This window comes from Mustela putorius, unplaced genomic scaffold (assembly GCF_011764305.1).
Source record: "Mustela putorius furo isolate JIRA1106 unplaced genomic scaffold, ASM1176430v1.1 tig00000873_pilon_pilon_pilon, whole genome shotgun sequence".
Taxonomy (NCBI): domain Eukaryota; kingdom Metazoa; phylum Chordata; class Mammalia; order Carnivora; family Mustelidae; genus Mustela; species Mustela putorius.
In genome coordinates this window covers 1,095,732-1,107,757 of record NW_025421504.1, presented here as the reverse complement: position 1 = coordinate 1,107,757, position 12,026 = coordinate 1,095,732, and the positions used below count along the sequence as shown (strand labels likewise).

The following is a 12,026-nucleotide window of genomic DNA, read 5'->3' as shown; positions in this document are numbered from 1 at the left end:
CTCCGCACTGGGAAAGAAGCCGGAGGATGGCCACACGGGCTGGTTGGGAGGGCACCGAGAGGAGGGGGCGCAGTCCCAGGCTCCACCTCAGTGGAGGTGGTCACCCCCTGTCGGTCCGCCAGCCCCGCGGGGAGCTGTGGGCCCGGGGTGACCCGGTCTGCAGCCGGCTCCGAAGCGCGGGCGTGCGCACGGCGAGCTCGCGGCGCGGGGGTCGGCGGGGCGGGGTCGGCGGGGCGGGGGTCTGCGGGGCGGGGTCTGCGGGGCGGGGTCTGCGCGGGTGCGAAGCCGCAGGCAGGGTCCGGGGCCGGCCGGGATCTCGCGGGCGCGCCTGGGGGACGGAGGCGGGCGGCGGGAGCGCTGCGGGGAGGCAGACAGGGACCCCCGTCTGCGGCTTCCCCCTTTCCCTCCCCCCTCCCCCACTACGCAGGCCACTCCCGCCCCCGCCCCCGCCCCCGCCCGCCTGCGCCGCCACCACCGCCACCACCGCCACCCAGCGTCGCCGCTGGAAAGTTTGCGCTCGGCGGGCGCGGAGGGAGCAGGGAGCCGTGGGCCGGAGCCGGAGCCGCAGACGGTGAGCACCTGGCCAGCCCAAGGGGACGGCCCCGCAGGGCCGCCGGTCGGGGGACAGACGGGCGGGCGCGGCCAGGGCCCACGCATCGGCAGCACGGAAACAGCGGGCGGGGACCCCTAGTCGTGCGCCAGGAGGTCTTGGGGCCTGGGGTGTCGCAGTCCTCACCCCTGTCGGACCCCTCTGGTCCCCACCCCCAGATGGGCCCTTCCCGCTCAGACAGTCGACTGGGTCCCGCACCCTCAGGTGCTGGGTGGGGGGGCTCAGCGCTTCCCCTGCCCTCCCCACCCTGGGCACTCTGTCCCGCTGCCGGCCACTCCTCTTCGCTCTCCCCAAGGGGCCCACGTGCAGCACCGCGGGGACACCCCAGGGGCCTGGCGCTGTGGGTGGCCCTGCTTGTCCCCTGTGGAGGGCCCCAGCTCCCCAGGACTCCCCAGCGTCATCCCCTCCGCCTGGGTGTCCCTGGGAGGGGGCGTGTGGCCCTGGCACCCCACCTGGTCTGCTCTTCTGTGGGGCCCACACTTGTCACTTTGACCCGCAGGGAGGGTGGGTCACTGCCCTGCCCTGTTCTCACCTCCAGCCTCCGAGGCCCCCACCGTGAACCGACTGGCCCCCTGACGTCTGGACACTCACATCTTCGAGGACGGGCCTGGCTGTGTCTGGGTCCTTCCCAGCCGGGGTGCGGGGGTTGGGGGGGGACTGCCGCTGGTGGGGACTTGCACCCTGGCGGCATCCGGGTCAGCCCCGCCCCAGGGGGGTGGGGAGGAAGCAGGAATCCCTCTCTGTCAACAGCCTTTGGCCCCTGAGCCTACCCCAGGGGCCATGACCTTCCTGCTAGTTGCTCTGGTTTCACAAAAACAGCCTCCCCCCCCCCACCTCCGCCCCAGCTCAGACCTTTCTGAGGCTTGCAATCCTCCTCCCCACCCATTGGGATCCTGGGGCAAGCGGTGGGTGCGGGTAACCGTTGCACCCTTGCCTGTCTGACAGGCCACCCACCCATTCTGGGGGCCTCCTCCAGCTCCGGTCCGGGAGTCCCTCAGCTACCCCAGTGGGAACTGCTAGGATGCCGGCGGGGCCCTGAACACCAAGGAGTGCTGTGTTCTGTGGGGTTTGGGGCCAGTAGCCCCCCTCCACCCCTGTGGGAGGTGGGCTGTGTGAAGCCCTGAGGGCACGGCGGAGGGGCTGGGAAGGGAGATCCCCTTGGCAACCCCGGACTCCCCGTGAAGCCCTGCTGCACATCCAGCCCGGAGCTCGTATTTGTGCTGGGACCGTCCAGGACCTGGGAGGGAGCAGGGCCGCTCGGTCCATGAAGGGCGGACGCTCGTCCCGCAGGGCCCTGGCGCCCCCCCCCACCCCCCAGCTCCACCAAGGGTAATAAGGCTAACACTGGGGCAGAGGGGGGAGACCCTGGGAGCAGGGTCACTGGCACCGCTGGGCCTGTGCCTCTGACCACCTCAGCACCTGGGTTTCAAGCTCATCCATGCAGCACAGGGTACCCCTGCCCACGTCAGGGGCTCACGGGAAGGAAGGGCCTGGAGACGACAGACCCCCCTTCTCTTCCGGTGGCAGAGCTCTTGACGCCTCATGACAAGGAAGCAGGGACCCCCACTAGACCAGCGGGGGAAACTGAGGCTCGGAAAAGGGAAATTGTGCACCTTCGACCCAGAAGCAGAAATGGGCCGGCCTCCCATCCGGGCACCCGGCAGGGGCCTGAGGGCCTCAGCCTGGCATAGCCGGAAGTCGGCAGGCCTGGCTCCCGCTTCGCTGAGGGACAGCCCTGCGGTCCTGGAGCTGCTTTGCTGTCGGCCCCTAGCGCCAGCTGCAGGGCATCCGGGCAGGGAACATCTGCCTTCCTGCCCAGGCTCTCAGCCAGCGTTTGCCCCTGTCCCTGCTCTCACCCAGTCTGGGGCCGCCCTGCACCCCCGAGCCTGCCTGCCCAGCTCTCCCTCCAGCCATTGGGCACAGCCTGCGAGAGGCTGGTTCTGGGCTGTTCCTTACCCTCCTAGCCTGGCTGGGCAAGGGCCGGGCAGCAGACAGGGCTGCCCGATCAGAATCAGGAGATGAACCCCCACGGGTGACCCCGGAGCTGGAGGGGGCCGAACCTGCCCTCAGTCTCCACCTGCGGCACCTTTCCTGCTGGAAGGGTCATGCGCACCCTGGCCCCTGCTCTCCTGAGCCCGCAACCCGGTGATGCCTCACCTGGCCCAGGGACTGGGGACTCGTGACCGCTGGGTGAGGCCTCCACCAGGCCTGGCCTGCACCCATGACTGAGGGCCAGGTCGGGAGCCCCACAACACGCTGGGGTCTAGGTGCCCACCCTGGATCCCTGAGCTCTCTCGCCCTCTGCGGTAGTGTCTCAGGGTCCCCTCAGGGCGAGGGGGGAGTCTCAGGGGAGTCCTGGGTTGAGCTGGCACCCCGTGCGGCCCCCCCTTACCCCGGCCACTCGCCGTCTTCCAGCCTACTGGCTGTCCGTCCATCCGTCCGACCGTCCATCCATCCATCCATCTCTTGCTCACTGCTTGCCAGGGCCCATCCGCAGACCTGGAGGGCTCACACAAGTCATTCCTACGGGGCCCGCAGCCCAGGCCCTAAAGGGCTCCTCCCTGCTGCCCCCACGGAATTCAATCGGAGTCAGAGGAAGCAGGAGGGGAGAACAGATGGGGCTCTGGCCCGGAGCTCTGCTCAGACTTGGGCCAGGCCCCCGAGCACCAGGAGGGCGGGGGTCCCACGTCTGGGCCCCTGGCCGCCGCAGTGACCATCCCGAAGGACTGTGCTGCCAGCCACCTGCGCCACGTGCCCCAGGGGCGGGGCGTGAGCCTTGTGTGGGGCCCAGAGGGCACATAGGGATACCCCAGGGCCTGGGAAGGGTGCTGTGTGGGACGGGACTGTCCTGAGCTTGTGCCTGCACTCCCGGTCCCCTGGGCAGGGCTGGGAGCTGGCCCGGGGCCACCTTGATAACCAACCACAGTGACGGATGGCGCTGGCGCCCCGCCCCAGCCTGGCCCACTGCCTTTCCCAGGGGCTAAGAATAGGTGGGGAGGATGGCAGGGGCCGAAGGGAGGCGGTGGGTCCTGGGTCGCTGCTCCCCACAGGACGGAAGCACCACCAGCGCGCAGGGGTGGGTCTCCCAGGCCATGTGAGCTGCAGGAGAGGCAGCCACGGGCAGAGCCACGGGAAACCCAGCTCCACCCAGAGAAGACAGAGGACCTCCAGGACCCTGGGCAGCACCTCCCAGCGCACAGCCAGACCCCTGCCCCGTCGCCGGCAAAGAGCTACTCCTTGGGGTGTCTTCTTCCTCCCGGCTCCTGCCTCCTCTATAGGACCCGAGGCTAAGCGGGGTGGTTCGAGGAAAGCCCCCAGCCCGCTGGCCACAGCAGACCCAGCCGGGCCTTCTCACATGGGTGTCCGTCCACAGGCCCTGCTGCTCCGACCGGAAGCCCCCACAAGGACCCCCCTGCCTGGCAGTGTGGCCCCAGCCCGATGTGGTGGGTGGGTGGCCGCTCACAGGCATGTGCCCCGCCCCGCCGCCCTGCCCCCACCTTCTGCTGCTGCTGCTGCTGCTGTTTTGCCAGGTGAGCGCGGCGGGGGGGGAGGGGGGCACCCCCCTGCTGACGCGACTCTGTCCCACCTGTCCCTCCCTCTGTCCCCCAGCCACAGGCCCCATCTGCGCAGGTGATGGACTTCCTGTTTGAGAAGTGGAAGCTCTACGGTGACCAGTGTCTCTCCAACCTGAGCCTGCTGCCCCCCCCCACGGGTGAGCCCCTGGCTGCTCCCCCAAGTCCAGGGCTTGGCCAGGCAGTGGCTATGGAGCTCCCTGCCGGACAAGGCCCTGTTCCCTTGTCCCCCACTGATAGGGAACCATGGAGGGGCCAGTCAGGGACATCCCCGAGACCACACACCAGCATATAAAAGAAATGGTAGAACTGCCTCAGAACTTGGTGTCCGCTGCCCTCACCCCGCCCTCCTGCTGGTCCCAGGGCCACCAGCTTTGCTCCCGTGGAGATCCAGGCCCAGGGGGCAGCCAGTGTTGGGGGGAGGCAGCCCACGAAAGTGGCCAGACCACACAAGGCCTAGGCAGGAGAGGGAGACGGGCCCTCCCGGGGAGGGCTCAAGCAGGGACGGGCACCCCCTTCCGTATAAGCCCTGAGGGCCCTTAGGGTCACGGCGGGAGGTTAGGGTAGGAGCAGCTTGCCAGCAGGCCAAGTGCCACCGTCTGACCATGGAAGGGGGCCCCGTCTAGGCAGAGGGAAGGATGGGGTTTGAGCTATGGAGCTTACCCTGGACCCTGGAAGGAAGCCTATAGACAGGGGTTCCGCCCCAGAGAAGGAGGAGCAAATTCAGGTGGGTTTGGGGTGGTGCGGGAGGGCTCCGGAGGCGGCTGCCGGGACCCAGGGAGATCTGGGGGGAGACTGCATGCTGGGGGCAGAGGGTGTGGTATGGGGGCTTCCGGGAGGAGCCCCGTCCTGCTGAGGGGCACCCCCCGTCCTGCCTCGCCCTGCAGAGCTGGTCTGTAATAGAACTTTTGACAAGTACGCCTGCTGGCCGGACACCCCTGCCAACACTACGGCCAACACGTCCTGCCCCTGGTACTTGCCCTGGCACCCCAAAGGTGACCACAGAGGGGCAGTGGGGGGTGGCGGAGGGGGCCGAGGCTAGAGCTCAGGTGCTGATCGGAGCCTGGGCCCCCAGTGCAGCACCGCCATGTCTTCAAGAAGTGCGGGCCCGATGGGCAGTGGGTGCGCGGGCCACGGGGGCAGTCCTGGCGCAACGCGTCTCAGTGCCAGATGGATGAGCATGAGCTCAAGGGCCAGGTGAGCCCATGGCAGGGGCGGCAGGAGCCAGGCCAGAGGGGAGGGGGCGGGCATAGTGGCTCTTCGGCCCTGACCAGCCACTACTCTTGGTAGAAGGAGGCGGCCGAGGTGTACAGCGGCCTGCAGGTGATGTACACGGTCGGGTACTCTCTGTCCCTGGGGGCGCTGCTGCTGGCCCTGGCTCTCCTGCTGGGCCTCAGGTACGCCCACCCCCACCCACCGCTCGGCCCCCCCCCCCTGCGGGCAGGGCAGCAGGCGGGCCCTGAACCCCTGTCCCCGCAGCCGGCTCCGCTGCACCCGGAACTACATCCACGCAAACCTGTTTGCGTCCTTCGTGCTCAAGGCCAGCTCCGTGCTGGTCATCGATGCGCTGCTCAAGACACGGTACAGCCAGAAGATCGGGGATGACCTCCGCGTGAGCGTCTGGCTGAGTGACGGGGTGAGCACCCACGCCTCCGGGCGCCCGGCCCCAGGGCCGCGGGGGGTGTGTGACCTGAGCTCATGGGCCCCTGCGGCCAGGCGGTGGCCGGCTGCCGGGTGGCCGCGGTGTTCATGCAGTACAGCGTGGTGGCCAACTACAGCTGGCTGCTGGTGGAGGGCGTGTACCTGCACAGCCTGCTGGGCCTCGCCGCCCTCCCGGACAGGAGCTTCTTCGCCCTCTACCTGGGCCTCGGCTGGGGTGAGTAGGCCGGCACGGTGGGGGGCAGGCTGGCGGGGGCCTCCGGGTCACAGCTGCCCCCTCCGCAGGCGCCCCCATGCTCTTTGTCATTCCCTGGGCCGTGGTCAAGTGCCTGTTTGAGAACGTCCAGTGAGTATGAGCCCACCGGAACTTGGACCCGAGGTGGCTCCAGGCTCACCCCTTCTGGGCGCGGCACCCTGGGCTGCGTCTGTGGGGAGTACCCGGGCAGCACTGGGGCGCGGTGGGGGGGGCCCCTGTAGTCGGAGGTGGTGGTGGGCGGGAAAGCAAGACTGCCCCAGGATGGGGGTCCTTTAGGACCATCTCCCCTCCTACCCCAAGCGCTGAGTGGAGCCCCATGACGTCAGGGGGTGGGGGGCTGGCGGGGTGTGAGCCGGCCCCGCCCACAGGTGCTGGACCCGCAACGACAACATGGCCTTCTGGTGGATCCTGCGCTTCCCGGTGTTCCTGGCCATCCTGGTGAGGACGCGCACGTGCGGCCCCTGCTGGCCCCTCGGAGCGGGGCAGAGAGGCCTGGGGTCTGCCCGCCCCAACCCCGCCCCGGTCGCCCCTTGCTGGCTCGCCTGACATCCTGCCTGGGCAGACAGGGAGCGAGGCCCTGGCACTCAGGCGGGACCCGGGCCTCGGGTTCAGCAGCTCGTCCCCAGCTGGGGGCCCAGCAGCCCCAGGGCCAGGGGGCCAGGAAGGCTTCAGGGCGGGGTCCGGGCTTGTCCTGAGCTGCGCCCTCCACACGCAGATCAACTTCTTCATCTTCATCCGCATCCTTCTCATCCTCACGGCCAAACTGCGAGCCCGCCAGATGCGCCACACAGACTCCAAGTTCCGGTGGGTGCGGGCAGCCAGCAGAGCCCGAGACCCCCCCCACCGCAGGGGCCAGGGGGGGGCGGGGCGGGGGGCGGGCCAGGGGCCCCTGTGGGCGGGGCTAGGCCCAGCGGCTCAGACTCCCACCCACAGGCTGGCGAAGTCCACACTGACCCTCATCCCCTTGCTGGGGGTCCATGAGGTGGTGTTTGCCTTCGTGACCGACGAGCACGCCCAGGGGACCCTGCGCTCTGCCAAGCTCTTCTTCGACCTCTTCCTCAGCTCCTTCCAGGTGCCGCCCCGCCCCCTGTAACTACACCCCCCCCCCCCCCCCCCCCCTGGGTGCCGCCCTGACTGGCCCCTCTCTCCAGGGCCTGCTGGTGGCTGTTCTGTACTGTTTCCTCAATAAGGAGGTAGGTGGGGAGGTCTGGTCCCAGCGTGCAGCCGGGGAGCAGCCAGGCACAGAGCAGCACCAAGGCTCCCTGGCCTCCCCCCTGCAGCTGGCGGGGGGGGGGGTAGCCCTTCATGCCTCTCTGTGCTTATTGGTCACAGTCGCCATGATTCTGGGCGCTGGACCCCGAGACGGCCTTGGGCTGGTCCTTGGGGAGCACACGGTGAAGGGGGCGCCCAGACAAGGAAGAGCCCAGTGTTCTGGCTGGAACCTGCCTTGCTCTGCACCTGGGGCCCCGCAGTCCTTCGAGGCTGGGAGGCTGGGACTATGGGACAGGCCCGACCTGCCGTGCCCCCACCCCAGGTGCAGTCGGAGCTGCTGCGGCGCTGGAACCGCTGGCGTGCCGGTCGCTCACTGCGGGAAGAACGCCACACCAGCAGGCTCGGACCCCTAGCCCTGCCCACTGGCGACCCCCCCAGCGAGAAGCCGCTGCTTTCCAGATCCGGAGGCAGCAGCAATGAGACTGGCCGGGACCCTTCTGCAGACCCCTGCCTGGTCAGCAGTCTCCCCGGGCTGGCCGAGAGCCCCTTCTAAAGCTCCAGGAGGCCCCAGGAGGCCCAGCTAGGGCTGGACTCAGGGGCTGAGAGAGAGCACTGCTGGACCACGCAGAGCCAGATGCCCGGCGGCAGCAGGAGGGCTGGGAGCCATGGTGGCTTCGCTGCTCACCGTCCACAGTGGGGTGGTCTGAGGGCTGGGGGCTCCCTGCACACCTGCTCCGTGCAGTGGGGGACGCGCTGGGAGGAGCCCCGCCGGCAGGCCGAGCTCAAGGAAACGTGTATTCTCCAACAATAAAGTGTCCAAGCCGGGGCTGCCTGGCACACGCGGGACAACTGGGCTGAGGGAGAGGTACGCACTGGGCCAGGGCCTCCCCATCGGAAGGGAGCAGCCTCACTTGGGGCCGAGAGCTAGTGTGCTCCCTCCGGGAGTCCCCACTTTACAGATGAACTGGAGCTGGAACCCCCGAGAGGGTCCCAAACATGACTCATGGCTGACAGTGTGCCCCCCCCCCCGCCCCCCCCCCCCCTGCTGGAGCGGTTTCCGGCCGCCCTCCCTTGCTGGTTGAAGAGGGGCTCAGCACACCCTGCGCCAGAGTGGATGGCCCGTCCGCCGTTTGTTTTGGCTCCCAGACCCCAAGAGAGTCACCATCTGCCCAAACAGGCATGTGAACGGTGGGGGACGCCTAGGGAAACCCCCCGCGCCGCACTCCCACCAGCCCCGTGTGGACACCTCTGGTTGTATCCTGGAGTCCGGCCAGGGCCGGACTCAGGCCCTGCAAGGGCATTGGCAGGCGATCCAGATAAAATGGGGGGAAACCAACCGCCGGGAACTGGAACGACGGAGTGATGGCAGCAGCCCTTCTCCTGAGACCTCTGTGGTCCTGACACACTCGCTCGGCAGAGGGGCCCGACCCCCTCCACACCGGCGCGTGGCTGGGCGGCTGTGTGCAGCAAGGACCCTGTCCACAGTATTTGGGTGGGCACCCTGCCGGGCAGGCCGGGACCCTGAGGGGAGCGAGCGTCCTACACCAGAAGAGCCAGGCAGTGCCCTGGGGTGCGGAGCCCAACTGTTTGGGGGCGCACGCTGAGGTCCAGGTCCCCGTCTTGAGGAACTAGTGCGGGAGTGGAGATGGCGTGGGGGGCTGTGCTCATGGGTCGGAGCGCCCCGGGAGGAGGAAGGAGTCAGACCCGAGAGCACACACGGCTCGGTGGGCCGGGTGCCCCCGCTTCAAGGCGCCGGCGGAAGGTGACCGCGGAGCTCAGGGGTGTGGGGTGTCCACAGCCTCCCCGGGCCACGTGGGCTGGAGTTGCTCAGGCAGAGCCAGGCTAATTGGAGAAAATGAGCGGACAGAAGGCCTCTCAGGAAAAGTAAATAAAATTACTCCCCCGCCAGGCACTGGGGCCCTCCTGAGGGGCGCGTCACCCCATGGGGCCCACGGCCCCGCGGGCCGGGACGCGGCGGGGGCGGGCCCGGAGAAGCGGGCCGCTGGTCGGGGCCCACGGAGCTCTGTCGGGGCCCAGGCAGGCGGGCGGTGGTGCGCAGACGGGCAGGGTCGGCAGAGCAGTGGGGGAGCGCCAGCCACACGGCGGCCAGGCCGAGGCCCCTGACCCTGAGGCTTCAGACCACCTCTCTCGGGCCCTCCGGAGCCTCGGCCCACGGGGCGCGCCCACCAGCCCGTGCGCCGCGGAAGCCCGTGTGGGGCACAGGCGCGCACCGGAGCGCAGTTCTCCTTCACGCCCGCTGCGCTCAGGGGTGGGACCGCCCGGGGGTGGGGGCGAGCTGCTCGCCCAGCGGCCTCCTGCCGGCCCGCCCCAGCCGGACGCCCTCTGCGGTCTCCTTCACCTTGGCCCTGTCCCCAGGAGAACTGGAGCCGACCGGCAGGGCTGAGCGCGGAGGCCTGGCAGGGGCTGCACCGGCCCCGCCAATGAACACTGACTTCTGACCAGGCCACCCTGCAGGCGTGGGGGGGGGCGCCTTCCCACAGCCCAGCACCCACACCTCTCGGTCCGCGAACATGAACACTCCGGGGCCTCCGCCTCTTTCCCATCTCCAGGGCAGTCCTTGACCTCCGGCCCCTCCCGCAAATACACGGGTCCCGCCGCGCACGTGCGCGCACCTGCGCGTGTGTACGTGTGTGGACGCGCGTGCTACTGAAGAGTGAAGGACGAGGACGAGGACAACCCGGACGAGGACACACAGGGTCAACCCTAGGAGAGCGGAGAGGTCAGCCCAGGGCGGCCGCGGGGGAAGGGGGACCTCAAGCGGGGCAGTGAGCAGGAGACACACCCTCCGGGGGACCAGTGGCCGCGCCCCCTGGGGAAGCTTAGATGACCCGGTGGACAGTTGAAGACTTAGTGTCCGTGCACAGAAAACCAACCAAGCGAAAAAGGGCCGTGAGTAACTTCAAGGAAAACAAAATGTTGGGCTGAAAAAAACCGTCACAATTTACCACACGCTCTGCAAACGGACACGGTAACGCGAACACTCAGCACTGGCGTGACCGTGACCCGAGCGAGGAGAGAAAACCCGGTCTGCCGGGCCGCACGCTGGCCGGGCCGCGCGTAGGATGAAACCGGAAAACCAAGGAGGACCCGCGTGTGCGCGCTTAGAAGCAGAAATACAAGCGCAGAGCTGGACGCACGTCGGTGCGCCGGTCCGCTGTGCGGGGACCACCCCGGGACGCTCCGGCAGCCCCAGCGCCGCCCCCCGCCCCGCCCCCGCCTCTGACCCCACTTTCCACCGTCAGCCCTTTTTTCCTGCCACCTCCTCCCTGCTTGACGGGGATCAGGCCGCCCTGGAGTCTAGAGGACTCCCGGGGCTTATCGCCACCCCCGTGGTCCTCCCAAACCCACGCTTGGGACTCCCCCTCCCCTGCACCCCGTCAAACTCCGCACATCCACACGGAGCTCCTGGGCGTGCCCCGCCCGCAGCTCCGCTTCCTCCGGCTCACCGGGGCAGCCCCGCCGGTCTCCGCGTCTACCCCGAATGTGAGCGCGCTCCCGGCCCAGCAGCCAGAGCCACCGTCCCTCGCCCCATGCAGCCCCGCACCTCACTCCAGCTTACGGAGACGTGGGGGACGGAGGTGCCTGTCCACAGCAGGAGGTGACCAGCCAAAGGCAGACTGCAAGCAACTGCACCTTGAAGCACCCAAGGGGGAGGGGCGGCGAGCCTTCAGGGACAGGCCCGGCGGACGGAGGCGGCCGACACGCTCTGCCTTCCCACCCGGAGTCCGCAACCCACCTGGAATATACTCCGCCGTTAGGAGGAACACGGACGTGTATCCAGTACCTGGGAATTATTGTTCAGGCCATACACATAAACACGCTCAGTATTTACTAGATCAAAATTGTGGTAGAAGCAAAAGCCTAAAAATTTGAGTCCGGCCGTGCTCTGAAAGGAGGTGAAGGCAGGGTCATACCGTCGCCCCACGATGAACGAGGACTGATGTGCGCCCGTGCGGGGCACAGGGTGGCAGAGCAGAGGGAACGTCCCCGCTCCGCCAAGATGCTCACTGCCCTCACGGCACCGGAGGGCAGGGGTCTCCAACCACTCGCGGGCACCACACGGCCACAGTGAAGTCCCAGCAGCCTGGACGGGGAGGAGGCAGCACCGCTGAGGCTGGGCTTGGACCAGAGGGCCCAGAAGGACCTCCCCGCTAACCCGCCTCCCTCCGCCCCACCTACCCCTCCCCCCTGGTCCCCAACACCCCCTGACGACTGCTCAAAGTCCTCACCCGTTAGGCAAAATCTCCAAAGGGGACACATGGACCCAAGTTAGGGAACGGATGGTTCCACACCCACCCACTTTCCTGCCTCCAGGGCCTCCACCTCCAGTGCCCAGCTGAGCTCCGCTCACCCTCCTGGCACGTGGCCTCTGGGCCACACTCTACCTCTGAGGTGGGTCTTGGCACAAAGACCCCAGGCTGAGCGCCTCCACCCCACGCAAAACCGAAGTGGGCAGGGATACTGACTGAAATGCCCTTGAGGGGTCTCCTGTGGTCCCCACACCCCCAGTGGTCAGGTAGACAGGCCCACGGGTATCACCACTAGCACAAGAGGCCAGGGAGGGTGGCTGGGGGCCCTTGGACCCCTCGGCAAGACTCCCACAGGTCCCTAGGGAGCAAGCAAGGCCATGCGGTTAGAGACCAGGCGCAGGGCCGGCACCGGCCAGCTCCCACTGGCAGTAAGCCAAGGCGGCTGT

The 12,026-nt window shown here is 68.6% G+C and overlaps 1 protein-coding gene across 4 annotated transcripts; it reads left to right on the top strand.

Moving 5' to 3' along the window:
* The first annotated feature begins 458 nt into the window (after positions 1-458).
* GCGR (glucagon receptor) lies at positions 459-8,155 on the top strand. Of its 4 annotated transcripts, none has more exons than XM_045085684.1 (15): positions 459-571; positions 1,149-1,247; positions 3,984-4,140; positions 4,220-4,322; positions 5,070-5,177; positions 5,258-5,379; positions 5,473-5,579; positions 5,662-5,818; positions 5,899-6,058; positions 6,127-6,187; positions 6,466-6,535; positions 6,813-6,901; positions 7,031-7,169; positions 7,249-7,290; positions 7,632-8,155. In XM_045085684.1, exons 3-15 carry the CDS (start codon positions 4,078-4,080, stop codon positions 7,860-7,862), a joined length of 1,452 nt encoding a protein of 483 aa, XP_044941619.1. In that variant the 5' UTR covers positions 459-571; positions 1,149-1,247; positions 3,984-4,077; the 3' UTR covers positions 7,863-8,155. The 4 variants fall into 4 exon arrangements, with proteins under 4 accessions (XP_044941619.1, XP_044941620.1, XP_044941618.1 ...); XM_045085685.1 differs by having other exon boundaries at positions 1,110-1,247; XM_045085683.1 differs by lacking the exon at positions 1,149-1,247.
* Positions 8,156-12,026: the final 3,871 nt, after the last annotated feature.

Excerpts from the sequence above, each read along its gene's own strand:
- GCGR (XM_045085683.1), top strand. The coding sequence starts at position 4,078 with ATGTGCCCCGCCCCGCCGCCCTGCCCCCACCTTCTGCTGCTGCTGCTG. Across the intron at positions 7,170-7,248 it reads TCTTCCTCAGCTCCTTCCAG|GGCCTGCTGGTGGCTGTTCT; the intron begins GTGCCGCCCCGC and ends CCCTCTCTCCAG. Across the intron at positions 7,291-7,631 it reads ACTGTTTCCTCAATAAGGAG|GTGCAGTCGGAGCTGCTGCG; the intron begins GTAGGTGGGGAG and ends CCCCCACCCCAG.